Source organism: Vulpes lagopus, chromosome 21, assembly GCF_018345385.1.
Source record: "Vulpes lagopus strain Blue_001 chromosome 21, ASM1834538v1, whole genome shotgun sequence".
Classification (NCBI taxonomy): domain Eukaryota; kingdom Metazoa; phylum Chordata; class Mammalia; order Carnivora; family Canidae; genus Vulpes; species Vulpes lagopus.
The window spans coordinates 37,644,580-37,662,072 of NC_054844.1; the positions used below are offsets into that span (position 1 = coordinate 37,644,580).

At 43.1% G+C, this 17,493-nt stretch overlaps 1 protein-coding gene across 2 annotated transcripts; it reads right to left on the reverse strand.

The window, feature by feature from the left end:
* Positions 1–251: 251 nt before the first annotated feature.
* Positions 252–14,456, reverse strand: SLC38A2 (solute carrier family 38 member 2). Of its 2 annotated transcripts, XM_041736200.1 has the most exons (16): positions 14,147–14,456; positions 12,758–12,952; positions 12,277–12,358; positions 11,998–12,113; positions 8,983–9,056; positions 8,799–8,891; positions 8,589–8,670; positions 7,058–7,140; positions 6,603–6,661; positions 6,345–6,512; positions 5,677–5,756; positions 5,461–5,561; positions 4,784–4,908; positions 4,265–4,409; positions 4,065–4,162; positions 252–3,266 (listed from the first exon to the last, which is right to left on the reverse strand). In XM_041736200.1, the coding sequence occupies exons 2-16, from the start codon at positions 12,871–12,873 to the stop codon at positions 3,168–3,170; spliced, it is 1,521 nt and encodes a 506-aa protein (XP_041592134.1). In that variant the 5' UTR covers positions 12,874–12,952; positions 14,147–14,456; the 3' UTR covers positions 252–3,167. The 2 variants fall into 2 exon arrangements, with proteins under 2 accessions (XP_041592134.1, XP_041592135.1); XM_041736201.1 differs by lacking the exons at positions 11,998–12,113; positions 14,147–14,456 and having other exon boundaries at positions 12,758–12,896.
* Between the last annotated feature and the right edge of the window lie 3,037 nt (positions 14,457–17,493).

The following is a 17,493-nucleotide window of genomic DNA, read 5'->3' on the forward strand; positions in this document are numbered from 1 at the left end:
GTACCTGGGTAGGCACATGCTCCAGAAAGCTCTCAGATGATGCTGATGCGCTAGTGGCCTACCTATAGCAGGTCCAACCCTGGGTCCTTGAGGTGCCTCCTCACTTTGCAAACCTTAGAAACCAAAAACCAACTTTCCCTGACCATTCTCCTCTTCCTTAGAATCCTTATCATTATATGGGACCTACTCAGCACCGATGTAAAACCCATCAGACACTGCTTATCCCATAACCTCAAAGAAAACACTGCTACTCAGGATTAAGCATGTATTTATTTTAGTTCAGTTAAAACAAACATACATTGTTTCATTGAAACGGTGTAGCACTCTTTGCCAACAAGTCCTAGTGGAACTGTTGGCCTCCAACAGCAGAGTGGGGGTATTTACACTATATACAGAAAGCTAACACACCCAGGTTCTCAAAGATCTTTCATTACACTAGATCACATTTGATTCCGTTACCTTAGATCACATTTTGAAACTACTGCATTTTGAAAATTAGACCTTATTTAAAATTTAAACAAGAGATCTGAATTTGCACCAAGTTTTCATGAAAAAAAGTGATGTTCATTCAGTCTGTTTATTGCAAATGCAATTTAGGCAATATTTTAAATTTTTAGTGTTTACATAATTAGTCAATTTGTTTATATTGAAATCTCTGTACAGGTACTTTGGGGACAATTCTTATAGATACATGTGAATTCATCAAAATGCAGTTAAGAAACTTACAGGAATATATACACTTGAACCCAAGACCCAAACTTGACATTATATACATCCTATATTACAAATACATATGGACAGACAATGTATGTACAGATTATCATAAATATTGAAAAATAGGTTAGCTTTAATGGATTAATGCTGTTCTATAAATAACATTACAGTTATAACTGAAACATCCACGGAAGACAGTAATGCAAAATGAGGTGACGAGACAGTGGTTTTAATACTGAAGACTGCTCATTAATGGGAATTCACTGTTTTAGGAACCTCAAGGCAGACAAGATAGCTCCAAGAAAATCATGCAATGGAATTTACCCTAGGCAGTTCATTTTGAACCTCAAACAGCCAAAAGAGGATTGAAGGAGTCTTCCCAAATCAATTTGCTGTGAGAAGAAAATGTTTTTTCCATTCCTTCCTGGTTGCCACGGTAGTTTCTCCCACACAAAAGGATGTAAACTGTAGAAAACAACTCTCCTTGGTATTCTCTGGCAGGTCTCAGATGTGCATCAGGAATTCTTCCGGGAACTCAAGCGGAAGTGCCAATTCTTGGTCTGAACTAGAGGTGAGGTTCTGGATTTGAAGGGAGTGCTGAAGCCCAATTAAATGAAAGCAGTGCCATAGAATCCATCTTCTCACTGCCCTTCTCGATGGTCCCCAATTACTTTTTATTTTTGCAGAAACACAAACGGACCATTGGTTTCACCCAATGTAGCACTACAAGACGTCTTCCAGTTCCACAAGGGTCTTCACAGACATTATCTTGTCTGTAATTTAGTCACATATAATACAAGAATGTGTAACAAAAACCATGTCTGCCACATTTCTGGCCCTTGCCTAAAACTAAAAATGCTTAGTTTTAAGAGAAAAACTTAAGAGCCAGAGGACCAATTGATGATTCCATTATTTGCTTCCCTCAACCACTAATGGAATTATGTATATTAGATTTTAGACATTATGCCTGATGAGCAAAGTACCACATTATTCAATATATTCACCATACACCGTAACGTACAATAAATGTGCTCTTAAAGCCAAGTAATTTTTTCACTTCTAACTGGCAATGAAATGGAAGGGTGATCATGCAGTTGGACCAACTACTTACACTCAGGTTGCACTGTTTTCCCTAGCTAACCACTTGTTGGATGTAAACAAAGAATTCTGTGTTGTACAAGAATGAGATGACGATCCAGTGCAAATGAGTTTTCGAAACTTACTGCATGAGAAACCCAGTGGCCTATGTAGAGAACTTATACCAAATATCGGTGTAACCTGTGAATTAGATAGACCTCTACTGTAGACAAAACATGAACACGACTAAGCCATACATTATCAAGTAATTCACACTTCCAGTAGCAGATGAGCATTTCAAAAAGTTGTACTCTCTGGATAGAACAGTTTTGGCCTATAGCCATCAAATGCCCATTTTCCACTGCTGGAAGCAATGTCAAAAAAAGGGCTGGCCCAAAAAACCCAGAGCTGTCAACTCAACTCTGGAGACAGATGCAACTGAATAAACCCTGTTTTACCCAATTGCACTATTTGGTACCTCAAAATTAGTTATTTTACTCTCCATAGAAATATCTGCATTATGTATCTTTCATTCTAATAAATTGAAGCCATAAATATTTCAGTCTGAATGAAGCAAATTATTTGGGGCCAGAGAAGTAAAGTGATGAACGAGTTCATCTGATTTGGTATAGCAATCATCAATCAATTAGTCTTTAATGGTGAAGTCTGAATGGAGAAAACTATGTTTCTATTCATGGTACTATTTTTCATTACATCATTTTCTCTAAAAATTTTTTTGGGTTTAAAAAAAGTATTTGGCTTATCATGCCTACAAAAAGGCAAATCATGTCACAATATTAATATTTACTTTTAAATACCAATGAATTTCTTTTATGGAATTTGTGGACAATCATTTTTGGATAAAGTTCAGGAAAAAAAAAAGGCAATTTTTCTAAAAGTAAAATAGTGCTTCTGAGGTCTTAAAATATTTTTGGTACAAAAAAATAATAGTGTTTTTCTCAATGGTTATTTCAATACTTTGCTGTAAATTAATAAGAATTGTTTCTCACATCGAATGGTTCCATTAGGCACATTCAAGTAAAATCATAAAATATCCAAGTTAAACAATGACATAGCCAAACATGTGGCTTGATAAAAGTTAAGAGTTCGTCCATTCTCTGGAATGGAATAAAATTGTCACTTCCATTAACCCGAGACTCGTGGTTTTGTTGTTAATATCCATTTCTATCATACAGAATAGTTTCTTTAGAAAGAAAAAAAAAAAAAGTTCACTTATTCTGCACTCAGAAGAACCAGCGAGGAATCTGCACTTCAAAAGGAAGTGAAACTGAAAACATTAGGTGAAATTTCATAGTAAGTTGAGAGTTGACTCAACACTGGCATCAAGTGGGCTATTGGAGTTTTCGTGGTGCCAGTTAGTGGCCACCTCCATGGGCATTGTGTACCCAATCCAGAACAATCAAGGCCATGCTGCCGGTCATCACCACTATGCCGCTTAACAGGAAGAGCATAGCCTGTGGTGAGCACAAAGAGAAATTGATCAGCAAACAAGAAAACATAACTGCCAAACATTCCTTTCTACTTTTAAAAATGGGCTTGTGATCACTGAAATTTTGTCGAGTGTCTTACAAAAGGTTTTCTCTTGCTAAAGATATTTAAACTTAAGAAGGATAAATAATTCTCTTTGCTAAGTAAATGAAACAGATGACGGTTGTTTATAAACAATTCTAATACTCTAATCAGACTAAATCTATATATGGAGCAGGCTAAGGACTAAAAGTCAGTCTTTTTCCTAAATAACCTCACCACCCCGATCTTCTGTACTTAATGTACATACTCTTTGTAAAGTCAGTTATTATGCTTTAAAGCAACATTTTATGACTTTATAGCGACAGCCCCCTAGAGCTTTGCTCTGAAGACAGTTCAGTTCCTTCCTTTATACATTGAGGCCCATTTAAGCGTCTGTCGCAGCGGACAGACAGCCACACATACACGGGTTAAACTAATGTGGAAAGTTGAGTCAGTATCTCCACACCTTCCATGTGCTCTTTATCTCTGGTTCCTATCGCTAAAAAAATCTCAACAGCTTTCCTGCGATTAACTTAGGCCTGTATTCAAAGGCCAACTCCCTTTCACCTCCCCTGCCCCAACCTTCTACCTGAGAAGCACTCCATTCTAGAAATATTCACTAGACGCTAAGGAGAAGCAGAACTCTAACAAAAGGTAGCTAAGGAACTAAAATTAAAATCAGGAGAGGAAATTCTAGTTTGGAAGATTGCTACTGTGCCTGTAGAGCAGAATATCCCACTCACCCCAATCTTCTGGACAGATTTCATAGGCTCTTTCTTCACTAACTTGATATAGAAGGCCGAAGGCAGAATAAAAATCAACATAGCAGCTGCAGATGCCCCTGGAAAAGAACACAGGCTGTTTGAGAAATCACTGGTCATTCCTTTTAAAACTTTAAAATCCCTGGTATGTGAAAGAACTTTTGACACCTTCTAAAACTTACCGATGAAACCAAAGATATCTCTAATTGTGGGGACAAAGATGACCAGCAAATTGGTAAATGCCAAGATAGACACGGTAATGAGACTATGACGCCACCAACTGAAATCTTTTGTTGCACACAACAGGTGAGTAATGGAACTACGGATCTGCAAAAACAAACAGAGAAATTGAAATTCCAGCTTTACATTAGTGGGGGGGGGGGGATCCCCAAATAAAGGGCAATATCTTAAGAAAAAAAAAAAAAACAGGGGAAAGCAAAGCAGCTTTCTCAATGCTTAAGATTGTGCCCCTTCCTCTACTACTGTTTCCTTAACATTGGAAGATCATTTTAGATCTCCAATTATGGAAAAAATTACCCAGGAGGTTTTGAAACTCTACCAAGTATTTAAAAAAATCCCTTCCAAACCACCAACTTGGTATTGCTCTAACAGTGTTTCCCTTCTCACAGAAGAGGAAAATCTCACAAGTCTTCACCTGTTTAAAAACTCGTTCCTAGTGAGAAGAACTAGTGATTACTTACTGGGAAAATGACTACTGGTACGGTCAGAGTCACAGCCATCAGGACAGCCAAACGAACAATGAGAAGAAGAATGTCAGTTCCCATGATAGTAGAGTAGGTATGAAGCAATTCGGACTCAACGTGTTCTATGGGGAAAGACAAAAAAAGAAAAACTTCAAGTGAGTGGTTTCCTCTAGACATTAGGTGGGAAATCTAACTTAGAGCAAATGTGTACCAAAGTTATGAGTTACTCACAGAACGGCTATAAACTAAGAGGCTAATAAGATTAATTTGGAATTAGGGTTAAAGCAATTAAAATAACATTGAAGGAAAATTTTTCTAAATACCAAGTAGAGATTTAGCCACATGACCCCCATCAAAACCAACAGGAGCTAAATAGCTAAATCCCACAGTCTGGCTTACAGTTTGTGTTGTAGAGTTTGAAGGTGGTAGGCAGCATGAACTCAGATGCAAATACATCATGTAAAAAGCCATCAAATGACTAATGATATGAACCGGAGTTCAAGAAATTACTCATTAAAGAGATTATAGGAAATTCTAAGCTCTAAAAAATCAGTTTCTGATCCCAAACAGGAAATACACCGAAATAGATAGAATTTTAAGTGGTAAATTATACACATAAAAAAAAAATCAATTTCATTTCATCAAGTGTTTTCTGAAAGCTAGACATTATTTACCATAAAATGTCAGGTATCCAAAGAGGGCAGCAAGCAGGTACATGAGAAACATAGCGAAAAATGAAATCTTGGACACATTCATCATTCTTCTACGGCTGCGGCTATATAAATTCAAAGAAAAATACGAGTATGTATTTGAGCAGTAGTTACAGCAGTAACCTGGTATTTGTCTAACCTTCCCAATAAATTTTTATAAAAAACATGTAAGGCACTCACCCCTTGAGTTCTTCGTAAATGGGAAGGATAGCAGGATGACAGACAAATGAAAAGGTCAAAATTGGCACGGCATAGACAGTCTGCAAAAAATGAAAACATTTACTTAAAATCCTCACGTCACACACTTGGGTCATCCCAGTTCTATAGTTTGTATTTTATAGTAACCAATTTTAGAATCAAAACTACAACTTTCCCTTGCATAATTAGATTCCCTTCTTCCAATCTGTTCACTGTGATCAACATCCTAACTTCAGAAAGTGTCAATTACTAACATCACAGGATTACTTCATTTCTCCATCCATTTTAAGATACAAACTAATGCTTTCTTCTCAGTCTTCAAGAACTCAATAATTAACTACTCATGTTTTCTGAAGAGTAGCTTTTACCCCTCCTCCCCGTACCATGGAAGTTATTTTCAAATTTCCAGTGGATTTTCCCTTCTGTTTTTCCCTAAAATCTGCTCTTAAGAAGATAAAAATTAGGGGTCAGGCAAGCTTCTGCCTTTGGCTTGAGTTATGCTCCCAGGGTTCTGGCATCAAGTCCTGCATCGGGGGTCCCTGCTCAGTGGGGAGCTGAGCTGCTCCCCCCTGCCCTGGTTGTGTTTGCACTCTGTAGAATAAGTAAAATCTTAATAGCAAAAACTAAAGAAAAAAATTATATTTAGTTACCTGTGAGTTGAAGATAAAATAACGTGGTCTGCAAGAATCATCATCAGTCACATTAAACACCATGTCAGATGCCAAAGGTGTTGGATGTGTTAAGGTACTGTTTATTGTTTCATTAATTATCAAACCAACTTCCACAGGACAAGGAATCTGGAATTTCTTGCAAATCACCTGCCAACATATTATTTTGCATTTGTTAAACTGGGTAACATGACTGGGCTTATAAACAAATCTCTAGCTTTAAAGAAAAGTTATACCTACCACAATTAGGAAGAACATCATACACAGTAAGGAAAGGCCACTGGTATATCCCAAATATCCTGTAAGGGGTGGCAGAAATTATTACTTCAATACAACAGACTTCAGGCAAATATATCTTCTCAACCAAGCAACCCAAGTCTGCTTGGAAGACTTTAGTATGAACCCAACACCAAATTTCTAATTCTTACACACTAACATACAGAATTACTTAAAAACACTTGCTAATAAAATAAAAGGGACTTTAATTTCATATCATCATTTAAAAGCAAAGATATCCTCCAATATCAACAAAATATCCCAGCCCTGCCTGGAAGCCATCATGCTGGGATTTTGAAAGGCCTAGGCGTGTAATGCGGCAGCTCCCAAAGTTACATTCTTGGGGCTTTTTAGCTTTCAATTTCTATTAAGAGGACATATAGCTAGTGAGAATTCCCTTTAGAGATGGGTTTACTCACCTAAATTTCTCAGCAGTGACAAAGGAAGAATGAGCACCAGTGACACCAGCAAAACCAAATAATCACCATTCAGATACCACAATCTGAATTAAAAAAAAAAAAAAAAAAAAAAAACAAGGTCAAAACCAATCATGAGAACCCCCAGAATACTAGATACTTCTTCTTACTGGACTCATTTCATAGATATACTATAAAAATAAACACAAAAATTAAGGCAGGTTTGGAAAAAAGCACTGCTTATTCACAAAAAACCTATACATAGGAATAAATTTCTAACTGTGTGTGCTAGCTGAATATTTACTCAGGTTAGAAATGGGGTATGAACAGTATAACTTTTGTCTCACTGTTTGCCCTGGGAAGGTTGCCCAGCTGATTCATAACATAAAATGCTTCTTAAAGGCTTGATACTAATGTAGTGTACAAAGCAGCATTGTTAAGGCAGTAATCTTATCTTTAAGCATTTTTAGAAAAATTGTACACCAACTCGGTCATAGCTTTAGCTTGCAATTTTTAATGCTAGAAACAAGGCAATTCAAAGCAAGTTCCTTTTAGACATCTATTAACAAATATAATTATTCAACTCCCCAGCAAGAAAATTTTTTTATACTTAGGTAAAATACATAGGCAAAGACACATAACAAAACTCAACTCCCGCCCCCAACCAGGATTTATTCCAGACTGTCAGGAGTATGTTGTGACACACACCTTGACCCACCTTGACTCCAAAAACAGTCAAAAGGTCCCTTCCCGAACTTAGAGAAAATATTACCCAGGTCTCCTTTAAGAGTTCTAGCAGTATCTTTTCCTTTCCAGGTAATCAACCATACCCTCCTCTTAAGTCACTATTTTCAAATTCTAATGCCCTGTGAATTCCACTCCACTTACTTACTTCAGCAACAAAGACCCCACAGAAAACTCACGTTTAAAGAACAGCTTATTCAATTTCTAAGCCAAAGAGATAACCACACTTCTCTATTTTGAGATAATGAGCTTCAAGTAGGTGGGGAAGTAAATTATTCTTCCCCATGTTTACTTTAGATAAAAACCTGTTAGTCCGCTGGGAGGAATAGCTGTGTTACAAGGATAAGGTTTCTACAGCACCGCCATCCGTTTTCTGGTCTTATGCATTTGAACAGATTAAGTTTTAAAAACTCAAATTTATAAAAAAAAAAAAAAAAATCAGATAGGATTGATTTGTAATGTAATTCAAAGCTTCAACCTGACTTAGGTTGGACTTTGTGAGTTATTCAGCTACAATTTCTCAGGGAATAAATATAAAGTTCAGTTCTAAAAAAAACCTGCTTTCACACACGGGTTAAAGATATTGTCCAAAATTAGAGCGTGAGCTTCAATCTTCCGGCTTTCATTCTTAAGAGTTCAAATCAGTCCATGAGGGACTTCTTGGTAAATTTCAACAGGAACATTAGGAAAAATAACTCATTAATAATTATTTTGTATCCACCTTTGAGAAAATGTATCTAACCATTTTAGACTGTAATTTTTCTTATGAGTAACCTTACTTAGCACCTACCCAGTTGTATCTTCAATGTTCATTAATGCCTGGATCACCAAAGGTAACTCATATTTCACTATGAAGAGGTAGCTTGACATAGCTGGAGGAAAACAAAATTATACCATTACAAGTGCAAAATGTGGCATGTGACACCAAAAGTAACGTGTCACCACTCTGCTACACAAAGAGCAAAAAGTCTACCCAAATCACCTTTTAAAAAATTCTTACCTCCAATGTTCTGCATGGTAATTGATCCAGAGGCTGCAAGCTTTCCAACTAATCCAAATGCTTTATGCCCCAACTGTTCATATAATAAAGACCCTAAAATACGAAGAACACAGAAGCATGAAGCAAAGGAGGAAAATCCTGACAGGCGTTAATTGCTTTAGAAACAGCAAGAATGCTACCATACCTCCTTCGTTGGCAGTTTTCAAAAGGAGATGAACAGAATACAGGGAAAATATTGACACAAACGTCAAGAGAATTCTGGTGAGAGAAGGAAAAGGCACGGGGTTATAAATAAGCACACCTATATTTAAAGACAATCTTTTGCTTGTTACTGAAACACTGAATATGGAACGTGTCCTAATATTTCTGTACTAGATAGAAAGCCCCTAAGACCTGGTGTTTACAATCCTGGCTAGAGTGTCAACATCTCTGAATCTGGTACTAAAAACTCGCATCGCTTCTCAGGTGTTCTACAGTATTGGTGGAGAGCAGGGCTTTACCAACTGCACACCAAAGGTGTCGGGAGACCCAGGAAAGCTTAAGTTTAAGGTGGTGGAGTTATAAGACTTATAATTTGGTTCTGGCACCATAATATTTAACTGTACTCTTGCCGATTCTCTGCTTTTTTGTTTTTTTTAAATGATGGGTATGTCTGCCAGTAAATCCAGCCCACAAGGCACTTGTGAAATCCAAACTGAGACAGATTCAGGAAAGACCTTGAGACCACCTGGACTACATCAGAGGAATGGGACTAGAAAGGGACATCGATACTAACATTTCAAGTGTCGGGCACAGCTTTACAAATAACTGGGCACAAGTCAGAAGTAACCGCTGTGAAGATATGCTGTATTGTGTGCCATGGTGTGGAATACAGGCCTGGTATTATGACAACATTAAACAATGCCTGTGCTAGAACAAGGAGCCCAGCCCATCAGTCTGACGGGCTAGCTAGCTCTTTGCTCAATCGGGTGGATCAGGGAAAATAAAAAATAAAAATAAAATCTAAAGAAAAAAAAAAAAAAGGAGGAACCAGAGGTTCCCTAATGTCACTTAGTTTTCCTTTAAGGATACAAGTTCTCCCTCACTCCAGATTCACTTTCCTCCCCTCCTGGGCAAGCCAAGGAAAATACAAATTTCTTTCTATTAAAAATAAAACAACCCCCCTCTCCCCCAAATCAGGGAAACACGTAGAAAACTCTGTAAACAAGGTGGTTATTTTGATTCTGTACAGGAATACTGAATCCGGTACCATAGTAAGGTCTAGCAAAGAAACTGATGTCTGTTACTTAAAACCTAGGTAGTGGCACTGAATTGCCAGTCTAATGCCAAAAGCTTTATGGGGCCTAGTCTGAGGTGGAAAAATGACACCTCCGGCCTCACCTCTCACTGAACAAAGTTGTTAGTTTAATCAAAAACAATGTTCAAAGTATGCTGACAAACTCAGTCCTAACTACAACGAGGGATCAATGGACTTTATAACCTTTGAGGTCGCTTTCAACCTCAGGTCTGCGTCTGCCTAATAAGGTTTGCTAGAGTTGTTTAACCATGCCGTGGCAGCCACATGGGTTTTGGCCCATTTACCTCTTACACCTCTATCTACATCCCCTAAAAGTACCTTGTAAAATACTGAGGAGGTTAAAAACTCACTTTCACACTCTCAAGGTTATTTAACCATTTATTAAAAGAGTTGCTCAAGCACATAGACCCTATTACAGTGTAATTTCAGAAGTGCAAGGATAACATCAGAATTTTGTTTTTACTTATGAAACAGGTGCCATCTTATCTCATGATAAATAGAACCACGCTGGCGGCATTTAAAGTTGATCTCCAGTTTTCATAGTAAGAGTCAGGAAGGATTTCGAATATTTTAACAATAAGGTCATTCGAGTTCTCCAGTAAAAACTTTAAAAAACTCTTAAGAGTCCCTTCCATGTAAATTCCTGGTCCTTCACCTTAGTAAGAGAAGTCAGGGAGCCTCATGCTAATGAAGCAAGTTGCTGGGATCCTAGCTTCCCATGCTCAAAGCCAGGCTCAACTTCAGTACAGATATTCACCACAAAGCACAACTTTGCAAAGGTCCGCTTTTCTTTTCATGAACATTCTATTCTGCTGGAGAAAATAACTTGAGTAGATGGCACCAGTCAGCTAACTAAAAACACATCTGTCACAATGGGACAAGTCCCTGCTCCCTGTAAGGCATGGTTTCTTCATTTGTGCAACAAATCATACTATCCTCCACAGAAATCGCCTTACCTAAGAGGTAAGGAGCCCAGAGGTACCTAAACTCAACAGCTACAATACAAACTTCATTGAAAATGTACGTTCAAGTTTACACGTACTTTTGTCTTGTACTATTCCCTCCTCTGGAAATAGGGTCCAATTTTTCTGATATTATCTGAGAATCAGTAACCCCACAACAGTTAAGCAGCACTGTTCTCAAGTCTTCTATAGATCCAAAGTCCTATCCTAGGCATTTATGCTAGGAAGCACAGGAATAAATCATTTTAACTGGGTAACTAGAGAAAGAACGTTTAAAAACAGGTACTATTAAAATAGTTATTTTATTGCTATGGCATGTGGCAATCACACAGACCTGGAAGAAATAAATATTAAAAAAACAAAAAGCGAAAAAAATAAATAAAAAAAACCCAACCCCAACATATGGGTTTCTTTTCAGTGTCCAGAAAATCATGACTCACTTTTCTTAGAACAAACATGTTCCAGGTTAAGCAAATACCACCACACCCCATGTATTCTAAAAAGTCTTTTCGCCTTATACAAAGGTTTTTGGGGGAGACTATGCCAATTTATAAATGGACTTGGAGGTACCATCCTAATTAATTTGGTTTCCTATTTGGCCAGAACAAAACTTCTAACTACCCTGGATTTATCATCCACGGTTCTTTTCAAATATCCAACCCGTTACAACTTTTAACTATTCCCACTGATTTTGGTTTAATGATCAGTTTTCACTGTGGTCCTACAGCTCTTCTTAATTGGCTTTCTTGGTTATCATGCAGTTTACATATCAGAGTTAATTAAGGTTTCCCGGTTTCTCATTGTAAATTTCACACAAAGAATTTTTCTTTTTTAAGTCAACTATTTCAACTGTAAATTCTGTCTCTGGAGCCAAAAGTTTCACGTTTTATCATCAGATCAACTGCCCTGCATGGCAGACTCACTACTTACACATACTTACATAAAAAGAGCAATTCCAGTATTAGCCATGGCATAAGAAAGCCCAAGGATTCCACTGCCCACAATCGCATTGCTCAGATTAAATACTGACATTCCAAAGGAAGTAGTACCTGGATGCTACATAGAGGGAAAACGATAACCAAACATATAACAATAATTAAATGGAGAAAACCAGCTTTGGGCAAGTTAGATTGAAATCTAAAAGTCAAACTATTCTTTTTTTTTTTTTTTTTTTACTCCATAAAGCCACAGACACACAAAATGAGTATTTCCAACTTACAAAGTCTGTTTCATACTTCTTCTTCCCCACGTTGGATTCAAGTAAAAAGTTCTGGTTTTCGGGATCTACGTCTGCATAATGGCTGTGAAGAGGGGGGGTGGGGGGTGAAGGAAAAAAAAAAAAAAAGCAATTCTCAGTCGTTTTGCAAAATACCACGGGTCGCGGGAACACAAAGAGCTAGCTGTCACACACCTTCCCCGAAATGCCCAAGTGTCAAGCAGGAGTCGGCTTTCACCCCAGAGACTGTCACTGCGACAATCGGATACTTTTTTTTTTTTTTTTTTTTTGTCCCCCAGAGATTGCACAGTCTCTCCAGATGCTGGGGAGGGAGCTGTGCATTGCAACAGCAGAAGCAGAGTCCTAGGTAAAGAGCCCCTGATTGCAAGCCGTTAAAAAAAATAAAATTAAATTAAAAAAAAAAAAGTCAAAAATTAAAAAAAAAGGGAAAGCAGAGGAGAGGAGAGCTCACAACTTCTCCCACCTTTTCAGAGCGGCTTGCTTGGTGGGGTAGGAGTAGTTGAAGTCGCTGTTGGAACTGTAGCTGCTGCTGTCCTCATCGGGGGAGATGTTGAACCTTCCCATTTCGGCCTTCTTCATGCTGCTCCCGGGAGGCACAGGGCGCAGCGCTGGACACGGCGGCTTTTGTCCTTGGCGGTGCACCGGCCCGCGCGGCTGCCTGCGAGCAAGGTAGAGGCGGCGCGTCAGGACTGCAGCGCGCCCGCCCGCCGCCCGCCCGCCCGCCGCCGCGGTCACGTGACGCCGCCGGGAGGCGCAGCGCGGCTGATTCATCCCCGGCCAGGCGAGTGGAAAAGTACCAGCCGCGCGCGAGGGGCGGGGGCGCGCCGAGGGGCGGAAAAGTACAGACAGCGGAGCCGCCGAGAACAAAGATGGTCCCGCCGCGGCGCTGCGCTGCGCTGCGCCCGCAGAGGCCCGCGCCCTCCAGACCCCGGGGCCCCTCTCCGGCCGCTGCGAGCGTGGCGCGCTCCCCGTCACCCCCAGTCCGTCCGCGGGGAGGGGCGCACGGGGGGCCCTGGGAGGCTTTTCCTGCAGCCTCGCGGGGCGTGCACGGGCGTGCAGCGCGCACTCCGCACCCGGGCGCCGGCCGGCCGTGCGCGCAGCCCCAGCGCGGAGCCCCAGCTCCTCGTCCTTTTGCAACGGGCGATGCGCGTCATCGGCTTTTTCGTGCCCGGAGTCCCCAGGTGGGGAAATGCCTCTGCGGCGGGCAGCAAGGGCTGACACGGGTCCCCCCCGACAAGGGGGGAGAGCGCGCCCGTTCCCCGGCGCCCAGGGTTTGTTTACACGCGCACGCCCGTGCCCTCGAGCACACCCGTCCACAGGCATTTGGCTCGCGAGCGGCGCCCGGCCGGCCCCTCCTATGCCCGGAAAGGAAACTGATGCAATATCGATCGCCGATTATCAAATGTTCCTGGCCCGCCTTTCCCCGCCGTGGCCTCTATTCCAGAAGCCCCAACCCTCCTCCTCGGCTGCCCCCATATCCCAGGGCCCCTCCGAGCTCATTTTTTTTTTCTTATTAATGCAAATCAGTCACAAGACTTGCCGCAGCGGAGCCGCGGGGCCGGGCTGGTTCCCCTCCCCTCCCCCCTCCCCCCCCCCACGGGAGGATGCGGCTCCGCTCTCGGCGGGCACGAGGCCCCCGCGCCGCGCCCCTCCCCCGCTCCGAGGAGGGCGGCGACCCCCGCACGGGCCGCGGCCGGAGGCGGAGGCGGGTCCCCCCGGCCCGTGTCACCCGCCAGTCCCGGGAGCAGGTGACCCCCGCAGCTGCCTTCGCGCCGCGGCCCCTCCCGGCCGCCCCTCCCCCACTCCCGCCCGCGCCCCGCGCCCCGGGCACGGACGCCCCCGCGCACGTTACCTCGGTGGTCCCCGCGCCTGCGATCCCGGAAACGTCACGCAAACGCCTTCAGCGGCTTCTCCTCCGCCGAACCGAAATCGTCGAACAAAAAAAAAAAACCCAAACCAACAATGGGCAGGAAAATTTAAAAAAAAAAAAAATTTTTTTTTTTTTAGTTAAAAAAAAAAAAAAAGGGAAATATGGCAAGTTGCCGCCCCAACCGTCCGGCGTCTCGAGGGAAAGGCGTGAGTGTGCGGGACGCGTGGCCGGGCTGCGGGCGCTGCTGCGGGCCGAGCGCTCCGGGACGGCGGCGACGCGCGGCTCTGCCGCTGCCCGCCGAGCCCGCGGGTTATAGCGGCCGCCCCGGAGGACGCGTCAGGGGGCGGGGCCGCGGCCGCCCGGGTGCCTGGTCTTTGTGTATCAACACCACCTGGGCTCCGCCCCCGGCCCGCCCGGCCCGCAGGCCCCGCCCCCGCCCGCTGGCGCCCCCCCGCCCTCGGGCAGAGCCTAACCCCTTCCTCCCGGGCCCCCCGCGCGCTCCTCTCGGCCCCGATGGGTGCCCCGCGCCGGCGGCTGCCTTCACGGAGGCTCCTCCTTGCTTGAGCCCTTCCCTCCGAGTCACCAGCAGTCTTTGCTTTCTCCCCAAGGCGTTTTGGGGACACATCCCGCCCACCCAACCCTTCCCTTCCCTGCCTGTTATTTCTGGGGTTTGCTTGGGGTTTTTCTCTCTCAAACTTGGACCGACGCAACAGCGTCGTCTCCATGGCCGGTTTCTGTTCTGGTTCTTTCTTCTCCATGTAGACCTGCTTTCACTCTTCAGGACTAGCCTGAGCGGGTCCGTTGGCAGCTCCATTTCCGTCCACCCTTTTTTTGTATGAACGTGGAAAACCCTTGCATGGGGGAAATGCTGCTGCATCCTGACCTGCCAGCCAGACCTCTTGGAAGGGGATCCCGATGGGGCCTGGGCTGGGGCTGGGGGTGGGGGTGGGGGTGGGGATGGGTGGGGAAGCTGGTTCTTTTGGGGAGGGGGACAGGGTCCCCCTTTGCAGACCCACTTCGCTCATCCCAGCACCCCCGACCCAGTTGGAGGGCTCTCCTCGCCCTCCTCGCCCTCCTCGCCTCTCTTCCCCTGTATTTACAAAGGCGCTGCCCCCCCCCCCCCAATGCTGGTCTGGGAGACTTTCTCCCTTCCAGTGGTGATGTGGTCTTGCTGAGCCAGGCAACTAGGGGGCCCCTTCGCTGCGGAATACTTTGTGCTGCGGAAAAGGCACGAGTCCGTCCCTTGCTGGAAACAAAGGCCCCTCAGCAGAAATGCTTGTTGAATGAATGAATAAACAAACGAGTTTGACCTACTGCTCTCTTCCTTTTGGGGACGTGGGAGAGATTGGGCAGGGCAGAGAGGAAAGGGTTGGGTGTGATCACAATTTTTGCTTTCAATGTTTTCCTGAGGAAATCTGTACAGCTGTCTATTTCCGTGGCACGTGAGGCTACGGGTGCCCTGGGCCCGCACAGGCGGTTCAGGAGTGACAAGGGAGGACCCGATTTCCCCTCTGCACTCCACTGTTCCCCACCCCTCCTGCTGGGCAGACCTAACAATACTCTTCCTTGCTTTACAGCCCAACTTCCCCTCACCATCACTCAAGGCTCATTCACTGAGCCGCTCAGGCTGGCCCCCGTCTTTTTTGCAGGAATTGTTTTCTAGACCATGTGGTTGCTGGACTTCTTGAAACCTGTGCTGTCTTGTACTCAGAATTGTTCCAGTTTGTTTGTAGTCTGGTCTCCCCAGGGAGATTGTGCACTTCCCCAAGGCAGGTTTGGCATTTGACATGCACTGGGAGCTGAAAAGACTTACCTTTCTTCCACATTCATTCCCTAATAACACCCATCAACGCTTGTCAGGCGAGCACTCTTAGTGGTGGGTTGGAGGGGACTCCCTGCAAGTTTCTCTATATCAGGTTTCCACCGATAAAAATCAAAAGGTCTTAAACCACTTTTTCGTCCCGGTGAGTCCCCCTGCCCAGTCAGATGTGCTACGGAAGCCCTCAGGATTGGTGGTTTTGGCTGGCAAGTTGCACCGTTCACAGCTGGGTGGCCTGTCCTTTGGACTTTTTGGTGGTTTGTACTGCAACACATACTTAAGAGAACCTGTAAAATTCAGGGTGTCTGTGTGTGTGTTGAGGGGAGGGCTGTAATCTTGTTCTGATCTCTGTATAAGATCTTGAACAGTAAATGAGGAAAAAGAGAAAAAGGGGGAGACCTCGAAGCATCTGATTTCTAATTCCCAGTTTTTCAAAGGCCAATCTGGAGTATATCTACTAACTGAAGTGACTTCCAATGGAGGCCCTAGGTGCTTGGGGTTTTGCGGGTACGGTTACGCTTTGGGCTAAAATGCGTGGGACATGGTGCCCTAACCCAGTTCCTGAGTGCCTGTGCTGCCTCATGCTTGTTGGTCAGAAGTGCTACAATTTTGCTTCATTTCCAAGCCAATGTTTTAAAAGAATGTTTTTCAAATTGCAGAATGGAGCCCAATGGTGGACAGAGATGAATTCAAAGGATTACTATGAGCTTTTTATTTTCTTTAGTGCGGAAGAACAAACTAGAATAAGAGATACCACTATGCTATATATAGTAATGCTAAGTACTAGTCTATAAAACTTTAATTTTGATTTATACATATGCATATATTCTGAGTTATGATGTAAAATGTATTTCTTACCGTGGGTTGGGATCAAAGAATATTGAAAGCTACTGAAAGCAAACCTATCCGAAGACAGAAAAATAACCACAAATATCAGTTGTCAGCTTTGGATTTTCAGAAATGCAGTCAAGGTAGATTGTTAGAAGTTTTGGGGTGGGGTGGAGGATCCCTGGGTGGTTCAGCGGTTTGGTGCCTGCCTTAGGCCCAGAGCGTGATCTTGGAGTCCGGGGTTCGAGTCCCACATCAGGCTCCCTGCATGGAGCCTGCTTCTCCCTCTGCCTGTGTCTCTGCCTCTCTCTCTCTCTCTGTCTCTCATGAATAAATAAATTAAAAAAAAAAAAAAAGAAGTTTGGGGGGGTAGTTTTCTTCTGTAGAATTATTTGACCATTATCACTTAATAAAGTACAAGAGTTTTGTTTCCTGTGGGCATAAAGAGTTGACTTTCCCAAATGGTTGCTAAACAATTGGTCTTTAGGATGTTCTTCAAAATTCTATTAAATTTTTTTTTTCTTTTTTCAAAAACCTATTTATCCAGCATTTCACTTTGCCTGAAATGGGCTTAAATAAATTTGCTTCTTTCGGGCGCCTGGATGGCTCAGTGGTTGAGGGTCTGAGCCTTTGGCTCAGGTCGTGACCCCCAGGGTCCTGGGATCAACTCCTGTATCAGGTT

Excerpts from the sequence above, each read along its gene's own strand:
- SLC38A2 (XM_041736200.1), bottom strand. The coding sequence starts at position 12,873 with ATGAAGAAGGCCGAAATGGGAAGGTTCAACATCTCCCCCGATGAGGAC. Across the intron at positions 9,057-11,997 it reads ACTGGAATTGCTCTTTTTAT|AATTCTCTTGACGTTTGTGT; the intron begins GTAAGTATGTGT and ends TTCTCTCACCAG. Across the intron at positions 5,757-6,344 it reads ATTTTATCTTCAACTCACAG|ACTGTCTATGCCGTGCCAAT; the intron begins GTAACTAAATAT and ends CATTTTTTGCAG.